We start from the raw sequence: 17,918 nt of genomic DNA, 5'->3' as shown, positions 1-17,918 counted from the left end.
CACACCCCTCAGAGTGGGGCTGCAGGCAGGAGGAGGCAGCTATTTTGAAACCCCCCCCCAAGCTAATTCAGCTCCCAGGATGTGTTCAGGTTTCCCTCCCCGCCTGACCCTCAGCCCTGCCTGTTTGATGGGGACCCAAGAAAAGATATTTAACACGCAAAATGACGCTGGTGTCATTAACTCTTTCAAGCCTGTTTTCTTTGTCTCAGAGCATGGCGAGGGGGGGTGGCTGGGTGGAAGGGCAGCCACTGTCAGGGTCACCCCTCGTCCAGAGACTGTTTGGCAGTGCAGGCAGCAGTGCAGGCAGCAGTGCAGGCAGCAGTGCAGGCAGTGCAGGCAGCAGGCAGGCCTGCCACAGGGTGCATGCGCTACCCGGAGGCGTGGCAGCTGTTTCCGCTGTCATCCCTGCCTGCTGCCTAGGGGAAAAGTTTTTCCTCCGGGCAGGCTGCCCGACCAGCCCGAAGGCTGTCGGAGGCTCCTCGGCAGGCAACCACAGGCAGCAGGAGCAGGTAGGACACGGCTGCGCACTGCTCCTCTGCTCCCTTTGCTGCCCTCACCACTACCTACTCGGCTGGGACCAGGAGGGTGAAGGACACAGGGGCTGCCTGAGACCACCTATGCCCAAATCAAAGCACTTCACTGGGCTTGGGAGGGACTGGAAGGCATCACGTGTTTGGGGGGGTTGGCATTGCATGGTTTCCTCTCCTGCATGGCCCTGGGGGCAAAAGCTGTGGGAGCTGTGGGGACACACTCCTGTGGATTGGGGGTCCCTGGCGAGGGGAGGTTGGGGCCAGCAGGGCTTTCCCAGCTCCCCCTACCTCTCCAGCAGACCCTCATCCTCTTCCAGCTCTTCTGACACGAGTTTGCTGAACTAGCAGCTGTGCTCTCCCCGCGATCCCCCTCAGCTCTGCGTCACTGGGCTGTTTTTATTTTGGGGTCCCTTGGGGGCTGAAAAGTGCTGAGAGGCTCTGTCCCCCATGCCAAACACAGGGATAAGGCTGAGACATTTTGTGGGCAGAGGTCCCATCCCTTCCTCCAACCTGGCTGTGGGCTGGAGGAGGAGGGAAAGCTGGACTTTCCCGGAAGGGCTTGGCATCTCTCACCTCCTGCTCTGCCTCTCCCCAGAGGACTTTGCCCGAGGATTAAGGCTGAGCTACCCCTGTGGGGAGGCTGAGTCATGGCTTCCAAGCGCCCTGCGTCCTCCTCAACACAGCCAGATGGCAGGAAAAAGAAAGCGAAAGGAAAAGAGGAGGATGACACCTGGAGCTCTACCTTGGCAGCCCTCAAAACTGCCCCCAAGGAGAAGCCCCCTGCCACCATCGATGGGCTGTGCCCCCTGAGCACAGCACCAGGTGCCCAGGTGAGAGTGGGGCTGAGGTACCCAGAGGGGCTGGGACAGGGGGACATGGGCAGCCACCTGCTGACACATAGGCAGCTCCAATTTTCCATGCAGACCCCCCTGTATCCCTGCTGGGACATCACTGCACCCTCCCCATCCCCAAATGCTGGCCAGGTGCCAGCCCGGGCCATGCCATTTGCTGTAGGTCTATGAGGACTACGACTGCACCCTGAACCAGACCAACATCAGTGCCAACAACAACAAGTTCTACATCATCCAGCTGCTTGAGCACGATGGTGCCTACAGTGTCTGGAGCCGCTGGGGCCGTGTGGTGAGTCCACCCTGGCACTGCCCGCCCACACACCCCCCAGCTGTCCCCACCCTGCCTTTGGACCCCCAAAGGTTGAGGATGAACCTGGTGGTCCCCATGCCTTTTTCCTGGTCCCGAAGCAAGCAACGAAGTGTCCTGTTATAGCCCTTTGCTTGGGGGGCTTCAAGGACTTTCCCCCACACGACATGGTGAGCCTGGCTGGGGCACGTGGCACCTGTCACTGCAGTGAATGTGAATGTGACATTACAACAAGGAGTCCTGGGGTCTCTTCCCATGCTGGTGGCTCAGCATGTCCCTACTCCCTGCCCACCAGCCCTGCCATTGCAGCCCCCCCTGAACCCTGCCTGCTCCCTCCAGCATGAGGCTGGTGGGGCAGGGATGTGGGAGAGGTCCTGAGCACTGCTATCCACTGTCAGGGGGAAGTGGGCCAGTCCAAGCTCATGCCCTGCACCTCCCTGGAGGCTGCCAAGAAGGACTTTGAGAAGAAGTTTCGGGAGAAGACCAAGAACAGCTGGGCCTCAAAGGAAAACTTCGTTGCCCAGCCAGGGAAGTACACACTCATCGAGGTGCAGCCAGGGGCTGGGCAGGAGGTGGAGGTTGCCCTCAGGGTGAGTACAACGGGCAGCTGGGGTGTCACCACAGTGGGATAGTCCTCATATCCCACTCCTGGGCTACTGGACACCAGTACAGGTGTCCTACAGGATGTCCAAGAGGGTCACCGGGATGTGGTGGGTTCTGAGGAGGGTCTGGATACGTGCTGAAACAGCCTGCAGGCAGATATTGGGGCTAATGGGTTGAAATGGAGTGAGAGGGCATCCCAAATGAGAACCGTGGGCTTCTGGGTGGAATCAGTCTTGGAAAACGGAGGCAGCACCTGCCCATTGCTTTGCTGCCCAGGGGCTGGGCTCTCCCTATCAGGCAGCTCCCACAGCCTCTCCCAGGCTCACAGGTGATGCTGGGGATCTGCAGGTGGATAGTGTGGATGGGGACAAAGTCTGCAAGCAGCGGGTGCTGCCCTGCACCTTGGACAAGGACACACAGGAGCTGGTGTCCCTCATCTTCAGCAGTGACATGTTCCGGGACGCCATGCAGACCATGAATATCGGTAGGAGGTGATGGATGGCATGTGCTGGGTCTGGGGGCTTCAGCTGGGGTGTGCAGGTGGAGGGGTGAGTGGGGCAGAGGTGCTGATGTATTTTAGAGCATCCCCTCTACCATCCTGGCACCTGGTGGGATTGTGGATACCCTGTGCCGAGTGCCTGCATGTGCCTGTGGTGATGCTGGAGGTTCTTGTGAGGCAAGTGGGGTAGATGGGGTCACCTGTGCCTTCCCCAACACCCTCCAGACGTGAAGAAGATGCCTCTGGGGAAGCTGAGCAAGCAGCAGATCGCAAGGGGCTTTGAGGCACTGGAGGAGCTGGAGGCGGCGCTGCAGGAGCAGCCCCCCCAGGCCTCTCACCTGGAGGAGCTCTCCTCCCGCTTTTACACCATCGTCCCCCACAACTTTGGGCGGGCACGGCCACCCCCCATCAACTCCCCTGACCTGCTCCGTGCCAAGAAGGACATGCTGCTGGTGAGTTGCCAGGGCACGTGGTGGTTGGCATCCCTCCCCAAGGAGGGCTCCTGCATGTGGGGCAGGGAGCTGCTGGCAGGAGGCTGGGCTTGCCCTGGTCCCCCTGGCACAGTGCCTGGCACTGGTGGTGAGGATGTCTCTGGTCTGTCCCTGCCAGGTGCTGGCCGACATTGAGGTGGCACAGAGCCTGCAGGCACAGAAAGTGAAGGAGGAGGAGGAGGAGAAAGAAGTCCCCCATCCGCTGGATCAGGATTATGCCCTGCTCTGCTGCCAGCTCTCCCTGCTGGACTCATCTTCCCGGGAATATCAGGTGGTCCTTGTGCCACAGTGTCTCATAATGGGGAGTAACTGTGCCAGGCCTGTGGGCACCCCAAAACATCCCCACTGTCCCAAAGGCACCCTGGGCATTGCTGGGATGGTGGCCTGTGGTGACATTGCTTTCCTACCTCCCTCCCTGGCAGCTGATCCAAAACTACGTGACACAGACTGGGCACAACCTCCGCATCCTCAACATCTGGCAGGTGGCCCGAGCTGGTGAGGTGAGGTGGAGATGATTTGCCCCATCTTACAGTGTGGAAACCCTGGTTGCACCCCAGGATTGTGTTAGGGCTCTGGGCTTCTTCACCCAGCGGGGGCCTCAGCCCAGCTGGCCAGGGTTGCCCGCTCTCCTGCCCCTCCAGCTGGGCTCTGGGATTGGGCTGGGGGAGTGGGTAGCAGCCCTCCATGCCTGGGCATCCACGTCTCCCTCCGTGGACAGCCCTTAGCTGTACGTCTCTCCAGGATGAGCGCTTCAAAGCCCACGACCTCCTGGAGCACCGGCGCCTGCTTTGGCACGGCACCAACGTGGCGGTGGTGGCGGCCATCCTGAAGAGCGGGCTGCGCATCATGCCACACTCAGGAGGGCGTGTGGGCAAGGGCATCTACTTTGCCTCTGAGAACAGCAAATCAGCCTGCTACGGTGAGGGTCCTGGGACGAGCAAGGCTGTTTGGGATGCCTGCAGGGTCTATGTGAGCCTGGCTGCCTTTGCGTGACCCCTGCCAGGCAGCTGTGGGCTGGCAGGCGTGTGGACATGCCAAGCCCCTTCCCTGCATGGCAACTGGTCTTTCTGTCCCAGCATGGTCTGGGCACAACGAGATGGGAACACCAGGGGTGGTGCTCTCATCTCCATCCCTTTCTCCCATGTCAGTGGGCTGCACATCCAAGAAAGTTGGCATCATGTTCCTGACGGAGGTGGCTCTGGGCAAGCCCTACCGCATCACCAGTGATAACCCCTCTCTGTGTCAGCCACCTGCTGGCTATGACAGTGTCCTGGCCTGTGGCCAGACAGAGCCAGGTGAGCCTGGGGCAGGAGGAGTGTGGGATTTGTGGGGCGGGAGTGGGCACAGGGCAGGGGGGAGGGAGGCAAGGTTTCAGGCTTGACGTGTTGATGGGGGTGACTTCTGGCCTAGACCCTGCACAGGATGAGGAGGTGCTGCTGGATGGCAAGAAGGTGCTGGTGTGCCAAGGCAAGCCCATCCCCATGCCTGCCTACAAGAACTCCTCCTTCAGGCAGAGCGAGTACCTCATCTACCAGGAAAGCCAGTGCCGGATCCGCTACCTTGTCCAGCTCCGCTTCTGAGGGTGCCCGGGAATCCTGTGGCCCTGGCCCAGCACCAGCTGATGATGCCCACCAGCCCAGAGGACAGTGATCTGTACTCTGGCCACCCCACCTGGGGCTTGGCAAGGAACAGGCTGGTGTGGGGACAGAGCTTGCTTTGAGGTGAATAAAAGCACCATGCCTTGTACTGAACGGTGCTTGCGCTTTCCTGCCCTCGGCAAGGTGCATGTGGTGTAGGGAACAGCGGGGGTGAGTCCCTGAAGGGATGGCAGTGGATGACTCTGGAGGGGCAACAGCCTTCAGAGACAAAATCTAGTGGCTTTGAGAGCCAGCTGCCCTTGTCACTTTAGCAAGGCACACAGCTCATGCCCATCACTGTGGCATCAGAGCTATAAAGGATGAGCAAGATCTACTTCCCTGCCTGGGCATGGAGGAACATCCTGAGGGTGAGTGCCTGCCCTGACTCTAGTGCCATTCTTGGTGCTGTGCCTGCTGCCCTGCCCCAGCCTGGCAGCCATGCCCAGCCCCTTTCCATGCTCACTTGTGCCAGAGAAGGGCAACTCCCAGCTGTGTTACCCTGATGCCCCATGAGCATCCATGTGCCAGTGGAGAGGAGTTGCTGCAGACCTGCCTGTGGCTCTGATCCTCAAGCCCTGGTGACCTGGGGGCCGAGCTGTTCTTGTGGAAGGACCAGGCTTGGTGCAGCGGGTGGCCATTCTGGGGGGGGCAAGTCTTGGGGACCCAAGTCCCCCCTTCCTGAGCCCCTGCCGGCTGCTAGGACCCAGCAGCTGTCCCCGTGGGACTGCCACGAGTGCAGGCAGCGCAGGCAGCGCCGGGAGTGACAGCTGGTGCCATCCGCAGCTGGCGGGCTGCAGGCAAACAGGATGACGAGCGGGTGACGGGAGCGGGGAAGGGGGAGCGTGGCCTCACACAGGGCCCGCAGCCCCTGTTCTGCCGCGGGAGCGACACCGGCAAGAGGGACCCTGGCAAGGAGAGGAGCATCACCCACCTCTCCAGGAGCAAAGGTGCGCTGAATCCCACCCACCCCAGTGTCCCCTGTGGCTGGAGCAAGAGGATTGGGGCAGGCAGGTTGTGCTGTCCCTCCTGGGGACATGGTGGTGCTGTTGGGGCAGGGGGACAGGGTGTTAGCCTGGCATGGGTGCCCGCAGGTCCCAGCAGTGCTGTCTCTGGCCAGCTGGGGACAGCCTGGGTGCCAGCTTTGGGACAGGCAGGGTGATGTGGTCTCACTGGCTACCTCTCCTTCCTCCAGCACCTTGGAAGTGTGCTGGTTGTCTTTATGTTTCTCTGTGGCTCTTCTTCATTTTGTTTTTTCTGCTTCACACCCCACTCCCATCCCCAACAGGCAAGGAGAAGATAGAGGCCATGGTTGTGGTGGGGTTTCCCTCTATGGGATGCAGGAGAAGAACCCTTGCTGCCCAGGCACCGGAGCTGCTGGCTTAGCCCTTGAGGGGGATGGCGAGCCGAACAGGGCCAAACACCACGGACAGCCTAGAGCTGCTCTCCGTCCCCGAGTACTCCATTGCCCAGGAGGTGGTGGGCCTCTTCTGCATGATCCTGCTCACCCTCACTGCCCTGGTGGCCAACACCGTGGTGTTGGTCGTCATTCTCAAAACCCCCCTTTTCAGGAAGTTCATCTTCGTCTGCCACCTCTGTGTGGTCGATCTCCTCTCTGCCATTTTCCTCATGCCCCTGGGGATCATCTCCAGCTCCTCCTGCTTCAACAGGGTGATCTACAGCATTGCTGAGTGCAAGGCCTTGATATTCCTGAATATCTGTTTCATCAGTGCCTCCATTCTCACCATTGCCATCATCAGTGTGGAGAGGTACTACTACATCGTCCATCCTCTGAGGTATGAGGTCAAGATGACCATCAGGTTGGCAGTGGCTGGAGTGATCTTCATTTGGGTCAAGTCTGCTCTCATCACTATCTTGGCACTGGTGGCATGGCCTCAAGGCAACGGGGCCACCAGCGCCAGCCGCTGCACAGTCTACTGGAGCCCTGGGGCCCACAAGAAGGTTTTTGTGATCCTCTTCAGCATCACCTGCTTTTTTCTGCCCACCATCATCATCCTTGCTGTCTACAGCAGTGTCTACCGTGTGGCCCGGACTGCGTCCCTACAGCAGGCGCCAGTGCCAGTGCCGGCACAGGCAGTTGCACCCAGACACCAATGTGACTCCATCACCAGCCAAGTCACCATCATCATTGCCAGGATCCTGCCACTGCCCAAGCTGATCCCAGATCGCCTTTTGGGAAGTAACAAGGCCATCCTCACCTTGGTCCTCATTGTGGGACAGTTCTTGTGCTGCTGGCTGCCCTTCTTTGCTTTCCACTTGCACTCCTCTGTCACTGTTGGCACTCTGGGTGGTGGGCACGGGGAGATGGTGGTCACCTGGATTGCCTACTCCTCCTTCGCCATCAATCCCTTCTTCTATGGGCTGCTGAACCGCCAGATCCGTGAAGAGCTGGCCCGGCTCCGGCGCAGCTGTCTCAACCGGCCACTGGCTCAGGAGCTCTGTCTTTCCATCTCAGAGGCTTCTGTCCAGGAAAACTTTTTGCAGTTCCTCCAGAGAGCAACTTGCACACTGGAGACCCACACCAGCTGCATCAGCCCCAGCCCCCGGAACAGGCTGGACCAGACCACAACAGGCTTCCCCCTCCCAGGTCAAGTTCCTGAACAGAGCAGCTGAGAAGCAGGAGGCTCTGTCCCTCTGTGCTGGGCAGGAAACCTACCAGGGAACCACCAGACTTGCTTGGACCCAGCCTCTTGGATTTGGAGGACTCCTTGTTTGGGTTTTGCCTCTCTCTGAGCTCATGGTGGAAGATGGTTTCTCTGCTGGGGGAAGGCAGCAGATCTGGTGAAACCCCAGGTCTCTTCTGCAGGCTGGCTCCACCAGCACAGCCCAGTTGCATGGATGGGCTTTCCTCAGGACGTGGGATGCCAAGGGGCTCCTGAGCAGGGGCAGGGGTCACCTCTATCTCCATCACCCTGCTGGAACCCCTCGTGGCCAACAGGGAGGGCAGATGTCCTTGCACCCTACCTGGGATCAATGTCCCAGCTAACACCACTAACACCAGTAACAGCAGGGCCCCAGGCACCCCACTGAGCCTGGATGGCAGACATGGAAACCTCCATCCTTGGCTGTTAAACCCAAAACTAACGTCTGTGTGGAGGAGCTCCTGCTCCCTGTGGTACTGATCAGGGGCACACACCCATGGGGCTGACTCTGGCCGTGTCACTGTTTGTCCTGCTGGCATGGCAGCACACAGTGCCCATGGCCATGCCTGGTTGTGCCCTCTGTCCCCCCTGCCTGCCAGGGGCCGCCCCTCTGGGGGGGAACTGGCTGCCTGAGGGTCTGTGCCAGGCTGTTTATGGACACAGCTGTCCAGCTGAAGCCCAGCCACGTGCCAGCTGAACTGGGCTGCTGGCCAGGCAGGGGGACATGGTGACACGGGGTGATGGAGGTGGCTGTGTGGGGTGCTCCCAGGCTGCAGCAGCCAGAGAGGATCAGAAGCTGCTGTTCCCCTTCGGTCTCATTGCTTCTGCAGGACCTCCCATGGGGTCCTCAGTGCCAGAAAGGGGACTGGACCCTTTTGGGGATGCTGCAGGAGTACATCAACCTCAGCCCACCCACAAAGGTCCTAGGAATGGTGTTGGCATGGTGGGTTGGATATGTCCTTACCTCAGTAATAACTGGGGGCCTGAGGGAGAACTGCCCCATGGCCTCTCAAACTGCCCCATGGCAAGGAGGGGGCTCCAGGAAGCCCCCCAGAGAGATGAGGCTGAAGGCCCGCCCCAGACACAGGGATGCCCCTCCAGCCACCGCCCCACATCCCTAGGAGCTGGGGCTGCTCCTGCTGTGGAAGAAGTCTCCACCCAGGGTGGGGGATATTATTATTATTATTTTCTCATAAATTTTATCTTTTTATTAAACCATTGATAAGTTACAAAGGAGGAAAAAATATAGACTTATATATACAGCATTTCCAAGCCAGCAGGGACTGGCTCTTGGATGGGGTTGCTGGGAGGCGATTGCCCCAGGGTGGCCTGGGGAGGGCCCCCCACCAGAGCCAAGGGAAGAGGGACTCCTGCAGAGGCCAGGCAGTCCCTCATCCAGTGGGACCTGACTTTTGGGTGCCAGACAAGAGTGTGGGCAGCAGCAGGATGGCAGGGTAGGCAGGGGGAGGAGCAGGAGGCAGGGGGTCCCATGCTGGCACAGGGCACTGGGAGAAGGGACCCTAGGCCGGCAGGAACAGTTCCCCCACCCAATACCAGGACATGTGGTCTCTGTGCAGGAAAATCAGGGAGGGGGGCACAGTGCTGCTGGGACTGGCAGCAGGCAATGAAGCAGCCCCTTCTTCCAATGGGCATTGCTGCCAGGAAGACTCTTCCCTTCCCTGGGGTGGGGGGCAAGGAGGTCCATCCTGGGCCTGGGGCACCTGGCAGGGGCTGGGGGCCAGAGTGGGTGGCAGGGAGATGTCTCTGGTACCAAGTGGCACCCTGGACACCCTGGCCTGGCCCACCGGGGCTCAGTAGGGCGAGAACTTCTGCCGGTCAGCTTTCTTGGTGCCGTTGGCCGCTGAGATCTTGGTCGTGTAGGTGGCGGTGCCGCCATTGGGACCCGCCACAGAGGACGGGGACAGTGCCAGGAAGGACACCGGCTTCAGGCCGATGAAGTTGGAGAGGGAGATGGCATAGGGGGTGCCCAACAGGGCTGGAGGAGCCGGGGCGACGGCGGGAAGCGCTGCGCCGGAGCCTGGGGCGAGGGGCTGGGAGAAACCCATGCCGAGGTCCATGGAGCCAGGGCCCGGTGGCACCTGGGAGGTAGATTTAGCCGTCTCTAAGCTGGGGAGGCAAGCGAGAAGGATGGGATGGTGACTACCATGGTGACAGAATGGGTTTCCCAAACGCCCCAGCCCTTGTCACAGGTCTCCATGGCACATCCTAGGTATCCCACCGAGCAGGATTAAAACCTGGGGCTCAAAGCTGGTGGGTCTCAGATCCTGCACCTACTATCTCAGGACCTCAAAGCACCACCCAGCTCATCTCTCCTGTGGATGCTGGGGTGGGGGTGTCCCTCTAAATCTGTCTTGGGGTACTGGGGAAGTGCCACCCCTCACATGCATCCAGCATGTGTTTCCCCCCCAGGCTGGCACCTACCAGGCTGTGATGAGGTACTGAGCCAGGGTGATGCTGACGGGGGTCCCCGTGATGGTCACGTGCCGCTCGCTGGAGCCCTCGGTCTGGTTCCCGATTTTGATGTGGGCACCTGACATCTGCCTGATCTCGCTGATCTTGCTGCCGTGCCGGCCAATGATGCAGCCGATGAGCTGAAGGGGCAGGGACCAGGGTGAGCTGGGAGCAGCTGGAGCAGCCACACCAAGCAGGGAGCTCCCAGGGGCTCACCCAGACACCTGCTACGCCTGGGAGGGTTGGGGAAACTGCAGAATGCAGTGGGACGGCAGGGCAGGGCAGACCCTGCTTTTTGGTCTCACTCAAGCCTCCCTTGCTGGCATTGCTGGGCTGCCACATGCCAAGGCCCTTCCTTGGCATTGGCCAAGCCCTTTTGCCCCCTCATGTGCCTCAGTTTTCCTTTTCTTCTACCCCAGCAGCCCCCTCCTGCTCCTGAGTTCTGGCAGAGCCTCCTCTGTGAGGGGCAGTGGTTCCTGGCCCCTGCAAAGTGCCTGCAGGATGGGACACATGGGTGGGGGCAGATTCTGGTCCCTCTTGCCATCCCCAGACCGATACATACGTCGTTGGGCACCAGGAACTCCTGGGAGCTGCTCTGGGAGCTGGCATCCAGGCCTGGAGAAAGAGACAGGGATGTTAGCAATGAGGAGGTGGGTCTCCAGTAGCTCCATGCCCCCTCCTCAGACCTGTGCCAGGACAGCTAGTGGCCCTGGGACAAACCTGGAGGATCCCTGGGGAGAGGTAGGGAGGACAGGACATAGGCACCAGCCATAATTTGGTGCTGGTGCTCTCCCATTGCAGGGCTGGGGGGTACTGGTGGGTCCAGGGAGCCCAGGAAATCAGCAAAGGGTTTTGCTGAGGGGAGTGGGTAGCCACGCCAGGGGGGACAGGACTAGAGAGGTTGCAGGGGTTGGGGACCTCCTCATCAGGGTCAGGTGTCTGGGTGTGCCAGGAGGGGCACCCCCACACCCCCAGCCTTGGGGCAGACATGGGAGATGTCCCCTGGTAGCTCACCTGGCATCATGGCGGGTGTATGGCCCAGGGGGGCGAAGGGGAGCGTGTGCCCTGACAGCTGCTGCAGCTTTGTCACCTGTCCGGGCAGCAGGAGGAGGAGGAAAGAGGCATTAGTGGTGACGGCAGAGAGTCCCCTGTGCCCCTGCTGGTCCTGAACATTGGCACCCAGCGCCTCCCAGGATAGGAATCCCCAGCAGCACCTGTCCTGGCAGGCATGGACCCACTGCCCACAGAAGTTGCCACAGGGACAGACTCACCTCTGCAGGAGAGACCCCACTGTACTGGCCCTGCATGGAGAAGCCCTGAGAGGCAGAAAATAGGGTATCAGTTGGGAGCCAGGTGGGGACCACTGTCTCAGCCCCCCAACCCCAGGGCAGAGAGGCCACCATGAGCCCACCAGAGTTGCCTCTTGCTGGCTGAAGCTGCTCTGTGCCCCAGGGGGGCTGTGCCCTCTTACCTGGTTGGCAGAGAGCAGGATGGTGCCCAGGGAGAGGCCAGGGTGGTAGGGTATGGTGGCCCCCTTCGGAGGTGACTGGAGACAGAAGGAAGGAGGTGGAGAGGATGAGAGATGAGGCTAAATGACCCCTACAGCCCCATGGACCCTCTGCCCCCACGTGTCCCCAGCAAGCTGGGCACAGCCCTCAGCACCACTGAGGCAGGGTGCTCCTATAGGCTTCCATGCGGGGGGACCATGGTGTTTGGGTCCAGATGGGCACAGGAAGCCTTGGGGAGGGGGAGGTGGGTAGTACATGCCCCTGGGCTGGGCATGGGGCTTGGGAGGTACCTCCAGGATGACGGCGCAGATCTGCCTCACGCACTGGATGATGGTGTCTGGCACTCCCGAGACAGTGACGGCCCGTTCCGTGGAGTTGGGCAGCAGGTCGCCGGCCACCTGCACCTGTGCCCCTGTGCTCTGGGGGGAGCAAAGGGAGATGCTGGTGTCCCTCAGCCATCCCTGCAAGGGCTCGGCACCTCACACCTCCCCTGTCCCCCTCCTGAGCTCCCAGGGACCATCTGCAGGGTGATGCTCTCTGCCCCTGCATCACCTGCATCACTTCCCACAGCCCCTGCAGGACTGTGGCAGCTCCCACGCTGAGGACTCTGTGCTCCCTGGGGGAAAAAAGGATCTCGCACCCAGGGCATCCTCAGCCTCACCTCCCGGATCTCCCGGATCTTAGATCCCGCCTTGCCGATGAGGGAGCCGCACTGGCTGGCTGGGATGACAAGGCGCAAGGTCACTGGTGCTCTGCCTGCTGCCACCCCATCGCTCCCTACTCCCAGGTCCTGTGAGGGAAGGGGGATTCAGCATCAGACCCCCAGGATCCCGCAGGTGTGGGGGCACCCAGCAGGGTGTGGGAGGGCTGCCTACCTCCTCCAGCTTGAAGGCGATCATGGAGACGGCTCGGAAGACAGCGTCAGTGGAGCCGGTGATGGTGGTGATGCGCTCGGGGCAGGACCCCTCTGAGATGGTGATGCGTGCGCTGCTCTGGGGACAGTGTCACACCCCGTTAGGGATGTCACAGACCCTGTGCTCCATGACTTCTCCCAGGGAGAGGTTATCGGGCAAGATTGATGCCTTCAGAACTGAGCTTTCCCCCTCCCACCTGCCCCAGGCAGCCTTCCCTCCAGTACCACTGTGTTTTCCCTGGATCCTCTTGGGTTTTGGGGCCCAGGCATATGGGAGCCATCAGGCACAGGCAACACAGGCATCAGGACCTGGCAGTCCCCCGCATGCCCTTACCTGCTCTCGTATCCTCTTAACAGTCTCTCCTTTCTGCAGGGAGAGGAACAGGGCAGGTGTCAGGTCCAGGGGAGCCCAGGGCTGCCGGTGCCCTGGACCCCAAATCTTACCTTGCCAATGATGCTGCCGATCTCCTGCAAAGCCAAAGACAAGAGTGGCCCCATCAGCAGGCAGCTCCCTGCCTGCCGAACCCCTCCTCTGCCCACAGCTTGGCACACCTGCAGTGGGCAGGCCCTGCCCTGGGGCCACTGGGACACTGAGTGGCTTAACTGGTGACACTGGGGCAGGAGAACCCCTCCCTGGCTTAGGATGGGCAAAGAAATCCTTCTAGGAATGCTGTTCCCAGGGGGGATTGGAGCTCCAGCATGGCCCTTCAGCCCAGGCATTGCTGACCCCTTGGAAGTGCTGAGCCCCTGCCATTACCTTGCCGTGCATGAGCATGCGGAGGGTCAGGGTGATGCTGAGCTCTGTCTCCTCAGGGCTGCCGCCCACGCCGCTGACTCCATCCGGCGATGCCATGGCGGGGGGGCGAGCTGAGCCTGCGGACACGGCAGCCTTCAGAAAGGGGGCAGGCACTAACTAACCCCCTGCTCCCAAATCTGCAGCTTGAAAATCCTATGGCTGGGAAATGGGGAAACTGAGGCAGGGGCAACACTGTGCCCTCCCCTGGCAGAGGAGGTTTGCACGGCCCCATGGTACCCCATGGGCGCCCTGCACTCCTACCTGACACTCCCCAAAAGGCCCACTGCTATGTGTCTGCCAGAGCTGCCTTCAGCCTGTCCTGCACATGGCCTGGAACTGGACGGATTGAGGGGAAGGGAAAAGGTGTGGGGAACGTGGCTGCGAGATGAGGTTCAGTTTGCAGACATTTGCTGGGGTGAGGGGAGCAGAGGTGACCTGGGTGGTCTTGCAGGCTGTGTGAGCCTCCCCCTTCCTCCTCCTCCCTTCCTTCTGCCCATGCGCAAAGTCCCCGGGGAAACCGAGGCAAAGCTCCTTGATGGAGATTGCCAGTCCGATATGAGCCATGGCGTGATGCCTGATGTTGCTGCACCCTGTTTTCCCCCAGAGCACCCCAGGGCCCTCCCAGACCCTGTGCCTGGGGGCCGGGGGCGGGGAGGGCCCCTGGGAGGAGGACAATCGCCGTGTGTCCAGGGCCGGGTGGGCGGTTGCGGCACCGCTGGCTCCCGGCAAGCCGGGCGATGCCAAGCGGCTTTGAAACAAAGCACCCGTGTTGGGGCTGGGGCCGCGTCTTCGGGCATGGCGGGTGGGGGGGGCAGCTATTTTAGGTGCTGGCAGGACTCGTCACCGCTATGGAACATCTCCTGCATCAGGGTAACGGGGGGCAGGGAGGGGGCAGGTTGGTCCCCTGTGCACCCCGTAAGTGCTTGTGGCTCGCATCTCCGGGGTGGTTTAACGCCCCATCTTCACCCGCCTGCTCCTGTGGGCTGGAGAAAGGGGAAAAGACTGAGGAAGGGGAATATTCCTGTTCCTGATGGAGGGGAGCCTGAAGTAGAGTGGAGGGGATGGGATGTGCCCTTCTATAACTCCCTGCCCGCAGCATCCGGAGCTGTGTGCGGTGCCGGCAGGGACGCGCAGCCCGCCGGGGTCCCCCGTCCCCCCGGGGATGAAAGGCAGCGAGGACCCGCCGGGGACAAAAGACCCTGCGGAGCAGGGAATGACGAGGCTGGCAGTGGGACAAGGGGGAGGCAGCAGGGCCACGGTGTGTTCCCCGACTGCCACAGGCTATGTCGGGGGGTCTGCGGGCAGGGGGTGCTCTCCTCCAGGTGAGCAAGGCTGGCAGGGACACCAAAGGCCCCGGTGATGGGCAGAGGCCACCTGCCATGGCTGGCATTGGGACAGACACGAAGCTGGGCACCGCCCGTCCTTCGGGGCACCTCTGGGTGGCAAAGGGAGGTGTCGGGGGACAGGAGGAAGCCCCCACCCCGTCCCAGGGCGTCGCTGTCTCCGCTCACCCTCCCGGCCGCCCCAAGCCCCCCGGTCCCCGCGGGAGCGGGGCCTGGTGGGTACCTTTCTGTGCGCCTCGTCCCTCCGCCGCCGGCCGCCCCGCTCAGTGCCACATTGTCCCCGGCGGCGCCCAGTGACACCCGGGGCAGGAACAATGAGCCGCTTGACAGGCCAGGGCCAGGCTGGCAGCCCCGGCCCCCACCCCGGTCCACGCCGGGGCCCCCCTCGCTCTTCCCCTCTCCCACATCCCTCCCTCCGGGATCCTATTACAGCGGATAAGAGACACTAAAAGGAACAATGCACCCTGGGTAAGGCCATCTGCCACCGCTGGGGACATTCCTGGCCCCCCCCTCGGTCCCCCCTCCCTTGGCTCACACATCACCCCTCTTTGTAATTGCGTGGTTTTTTTCCTGGAAGCTGATCAGCTGGCAGGGCTCAAGGGCTCAAGGACACCGGAGCGGGCAGGGATGGGGCAGCTGGCACCCCAGGGCCCATTGGCACTCCGGGCTGCTGCTGGTAGGGAGTGCCTGGAGGGCTGTGGGGCAGGAGGCACTCCTGTATGGGGGGGGGAGGGCAGGGCTGTAACAGGGGACCTGAACCAGGTGCAGGGTCAGGGATGCTCCAGACAGGGGTCCTGCCATATCACCAGGGCAGGCACCAGCTCCTGCATCCTTGGCACTGCCTTGTGGCCCCCACACAAGCATCCTGCACCCACATAAAAGTGCCCCCCCTCCGTTACCTCCCCCACTAAATCCTCCTGGGCCCTGGCGTAAGCAGCTAAAGCCCAGGCAGGCTTGTGGAAGGGGGGGCACTGGGGGGGCACCCTGCTGCTGGCTCCATCTGTGCCCCTGAGTGCCCAGTGCAGCAGCACTAAAGAGGAAGGAGGCAGGTGGCAGGCAGGGGTCTTGTCCCCCTATCTGTCAGGCCTCCCCACCCGCCCCCTCATCTGTTCATGGTGGCCACTCCTTGGGTAAATCTGCCCCCACCTCCCTGGGGCGCTGGGCTGGCAGTTCCCTTTTAAGCCCCTGTGGATTACCCTGGACTTGGGTGCATGCTAGGAGGGGTGGGAGGAGGAAGAGGAGGCAAGCAGGCTGGGGACACGGCTGCCACTACCTTGGGGGACCTACCTGTCCCTGAACACAGCCCCAGGGCTCCCTGGGCACCCTCTGAGGCTCATGGGGGTCCTGCCAGAAGTGGTGGGTGGGCTCCAGTGAGGCTGGCACTTGCCAATCCACAGGGCAATGATCCCCAACTGTACCATCCCTCAGTGGCTGCACCTTCCCTGCTATCACCCCCCAAACTTGCACAGGACAGCAGCCATAGAGGTGGGGATTGGGGAAGGAGGTGGGAAGGGTGGAAAGAAGCAGGATGAAGATGGCAGGAAAGCAGTGGCGGAGCTTGGGGTTTTATTTGGTCCCAAGGGAGGTGGGTGGTGGTGTGGGCCAGTGTAGTGTGGGTGCCAGGAAAGCGGCTGAGCTGCCACAAGGGTGCACGTGTAGGCAGAGGGATGGGTGGGCTGGTCACATCCTCCTGCCTCATGGTCCCATCCTGCTCACACCAGCTGCTGCAGGAAGGCCAGGAGCCCACGGTGCCACTCATTGGGCTTGTCCAGGTAGCAGGGGTGTCCAGCACCCTGCAGCATCAGCACCTGGTGCTCAGGGAGGTGCCGCAGGTTGTTCAGGCTGGTCTCCCCCAGCTCCACGTCCTGGTCTCCATACACGATCAGCGTGGGGGTCTGCAGAGGGGGAATGCAGAGGGGCAGCCTGTGAGTGGGATCCAGGCACCCAGGCACTTGTTCCTCCTGGCCAGGAACACCCTAGAGGGGATACACTTGCCCTTCTATCCCACTCACCAGGACAAGAGGCTCACACTGCTGGGTCTCTTTCCCTTCTGCTATCCCACATCACATTCCTTCATCATGATGTTCTCCTTTTCCAGTGGCAACAGAATTTCTGGCCTGTTTAGTCTTTCCCTGCTCAACCCCAGTGCCAAGGTCCCCTTATCACCATCCCCTCCCAGTTCCCTGACCTTCCCCAGTGCCCCTCCAGGCCGTACTTTGATCCGGGCATACTGCTCCGCCGTGAATTTGTCAGTGCAGATGGGTGCCACGGGTACATATGCCTTGACCAGGTGGCTGTGCTCTAGGAGGAAGGGCAGGGAGTACATGCCGCTGAACGATGGGCTGATCACCACAGCTGGACCGAGGCACAGAGCCTCCGAAACCGCCTTCAGGAATCCTGCTGGCGCTGGCTGGCCCACGGGTGCTGGGGCCACGGCATCCTTGGAGCGCCCTAGCCCTGAGCCATGGGAGACACAAGAGGCCCTGTCAGGCTCCCTGCTGCCTCAGTGAGCAGGAGAAGCTGGCACAGCACAGCTGGATGCCGGGGTTGCCATCCCGGCACCACAAACCCAGTGGGTGCATCGGCCCCACCTGGCTCCAGGGCTGTGGTCACCATCACACCTTACCTGGCAGGTCGATGGCCACGGCTCGGTAGCCGTTTTCGGCCAGTGTGGCCAGCGTCCCCACCTGCAGCCAGGTGTCGGAGGAGAAGCGGATGCCGTGCAGCAGCAGCACCGTCAGCCTCGGCGCCGCCTGGGAGGGCTCAGCCTGGCGGTAGAACAGGGTCTGTCCTTGCACGGTGACGGTGCTCTCAGTGAGCCGTGGGGTGGCCATGCCTGGGGGTTGGGGGGTTGTTAGTGCGGGCGAGTGGTGGGAACGGGAGGGGTGACGTGCCTTGTGCCGCCGTCGAGGCACGGGTGGCCACGGGGGGGGTCACACCGGCATCACCCTCACTGCGGGGACACTGGCGGGGCCACTGATGTGCCAGGCGGGCTCACGGAGCCGCCCCTGCCTCAGTTTCCCCGTCCGGCCCTTACCTGCTGCTCCGTGCCCGGGGCCGGCCGCCGCTCGCCTCCTTCCCGCCGCACCACCGGGTCGGGGGAGCCGCGCCCCGGGGCCAAAGGCCGGCGGGGCGGGGAGGAGGCGAGCGGCGGCACCGCCTCATGGAGCGCAAGGTCCGGGGCGGCCCCGGGAACGGCTGCGGCCCCGCCGGGCCGGGCCGGGCCGAGCGGAGACGAGCCGAGCTTTGCCGAGCTCTACCGAGCCAGGCCGAGCCCAACCCGAGCTTTGCCGAGCTCAACCCGAGCC

General features: G+C 62.0%; 4 protein-coding genes across 9 annotated transcripts; 2 read left to right on the top strand and 2 right to left on the bottom strand.

The window, feature by feature from the left end:
* The first annotated feature begins 59 nt into the window (after window positions 1-59).
* Window positions 60-5,548, top strand: PARP3 (poly(ADP-ribose) polymerase family member 3). Of its 5 annotated transcripts, none has more exons than XM_027700961.1 (11): window positions 405-509; window positions 1,128-1,360; window positions 1,545-1,670; window positions 2,087-2,278; window positions 2,568-2,775; window positions 3,016-3,242; window positions 3,400-3,552; window positions 3,704-3,781; window positions 4,023-4,200; window positions 4,430-4,576; window positions 4,692-5,542. In XM_027700961.1, the coding sequence occupies exons 2-11, from the start codon at window positions 1,178-1,180 to the stop codon at window positions 4,859-4,861; spliced, it is 1,662 nt and encodes a 553-aa protein (XP_027556762.1). In that variant the 5' UTR covers window positions 405-509; window positions 1,128-1,177; the 3' UTR covers window positions 4,862-5,542. The 5 variants fall into 5 exon arrangements, with proteins under 5 accessions (XP_027556760.1, XP_027556761.1, XP_027556764.1 ...); XM_027700964.1 differs by having other exon boundaries at window positions 2,640-2,775; window positions 4,692-5,541; XM_027700959.1 differs by lacking the exon at window positions 1,128-1,360 and having other exon boundaries at window positions 60-509; window positions 4,692-5,548.
* Window positions 5,549-5,641: 93 nt separating this feature from the next.
* LOC113976052 (probable G-protein coupled receptor) lies at window positions 5,642-8,788 on the top strand. Its single transcript, XM_027700811.1, has 2 exons — window positions 5,642-5,865; window positions 6,204-8,788. Exon 2 carries the CDS (start codon window positions 6,314-6,316, stop codon window positions 7,547-7,549), a length of 1,236 nt encoding a protein of 411 aa, XP_027556612.1. The 5' UTR covers window positions 5,642-5,865; window positions 6,204-6,313; the 3' UTR covers window positions 7,550-8,788.
* PCBP4 (poly(rC) binding protein 4) lies at window positions 8,788-16,045 on the bottom strand. Of its 2 annotated transcripts, none has more exons than XM_027700809.1 (13): window positions 15,898-16,045; window positions 13,229-13,344; window positions 12,916-12,939; window positions 12,806-12,838; window positions 12,434-12,550; window positions 12,220-12,348; window positions 11,849-11,977; window positions 11,522-11,596; window positions 11,322-11,366; window positions 11,065-11,140; window positions 10,613-10,665; window positions 10,021-10,190; window positions 8,788-9,705 (listed from the first exon to the last, which is right to left on the bottom strand). In XM_027700809.1, exons 2-13 carry the CDS (start codon window positions 13,322-13,324, stop codon window positions 9,390-9,392), a joined length of 1,263 nt encoding a protein of 420 aa, XP_027556610.1. In that variant the 5' UTR covers window positions 13,325-13,344; window positions 15,898-16,045; the 3' UTR covers window positions 8,788-9,389. The 2 variants fall into 2 exon arrangements, with proteins under 2 accessions (XP_027556610.1, XP_027556609.1); XM_027700808.1 differs by lacking the exon at window positions 15,898-16,045 and adding an exon at window positions 14,834-15,574.
* Window positions 16,046-16,159: 114 nt separating this feature from the next.
* On the bottom strand, window positions 16,160-17,745 carry LOC113976053 (protein ABHD14B-like). Its single transcript, XM_027700812.1, has 4 exons — window positions 17,648-17,745; window positions 17,237-17,446; window positions 16,826-17,067; window positions 16,160-16,505 (listed from the first exon to the last, which is right to left on the bottom strand). The coding sequence occupies exons 2-4, from the start codon at window positions 17,442-17,444 to the stop codon at window positions 16,323-16,325; spliced, it is 633 nt and encodes a 210-aa protein (XP_027556613.1). The 5' UTR covers window positions 17,445-17,446; window positions 17,648-17,745; the 3' UTR covers window positions 16,160-16,322.
* Between the last annotated feature and the right edge of the window lie 173 nt (window positions 17,746-17,918).

Source organism: Neopelma chrysocephalum, unplaced genomic scaffold (genome assembly GCF_003984885.1).
Source record: "Neopelma chrysocephalum unplaced genomic scaffold, ASM398488v2 Primary Assembly neopelma1_147, whole genome shotgun sequence".
NCBI lineage: Eukaryota > Metazoa > Chordata > Aves > Passeriformes > Pipridae > Neopelma > Neopelma chrysocephalum.
Note: the sequence above shows the minus strand (reverse complement) of the source record. Positions and strands in the feature narration are given on the sequence as shown.

Coding starts and splice junctions, on each gene's coding strand:
- PARP3 (XM_027700959.1), top strand. CDS start 162: ATGACGCTGGTGTCATTAACTCTTTCAAGCCTGTTTTCTTTGTCTCAG. Junction 2,776..3,015: donor CATGCAGACCATGAATATCG/GTAGGAGGTGAT, acceptor AACACCCTCCAG/ACGTGAAGAAGATGCCTCTG. Junction 4,201..4,429: donor CAGCAAATCAGCCTGCTACG/GTGAGGGTCCTG, acceptor CTCCCATGTCAG/TGGGCTGCACATCCAAGAAA.
- LOC113976052 (XM_027700811.1), top strand. CDS start 6,314: ATGGCGAGCCGAACAGGGCCAAACACCACGGACAGCCTAGAGCTGCTC.
- PCBP4 (XM_027700809.1), bottom strand. CDS start 13,324: ATGGCATCGCCGGATGGAGTCAGCGGCGTGGGCGGCAGCCCTGAGGAG. Junction 12,839..12,915: donor TCGGCAGCATCATTGGCAAG/GTAAGATTTGGG, acceptor CTCTCCCTGCAG/AAAGGAGAGACTGTTAAGAG. Junction 11,141..11,321: donor GTGGGGTCTCTCCTGCAGAG/GTGAGTCTGTCC, acceptor CTGCCCGGACAG/GTGACAAAGCTGCAGCAGCT.
- LOC113976053 (XM_027700812.1), bottom strand. CDS start 17,444: ATGGCCACCCCACGGCTCACTGAGAGCACCGTCACCGTGCAAGGACAG. Junction 17,068..17,236: donor CGTGGCCATCGACCTGCCAG/GTAAGGTGTGAT, acceptor CCCATGGCTCAG/GGCTAGGGCGCTCCAAGGAT. Junction 16,506..16,825: donor AGCAGTATGCCCGGATCAAA/GTACGGCCTGGA, acceptor CCCCCTCTGCAG/ACCCCCACGCTGATCGTGTA.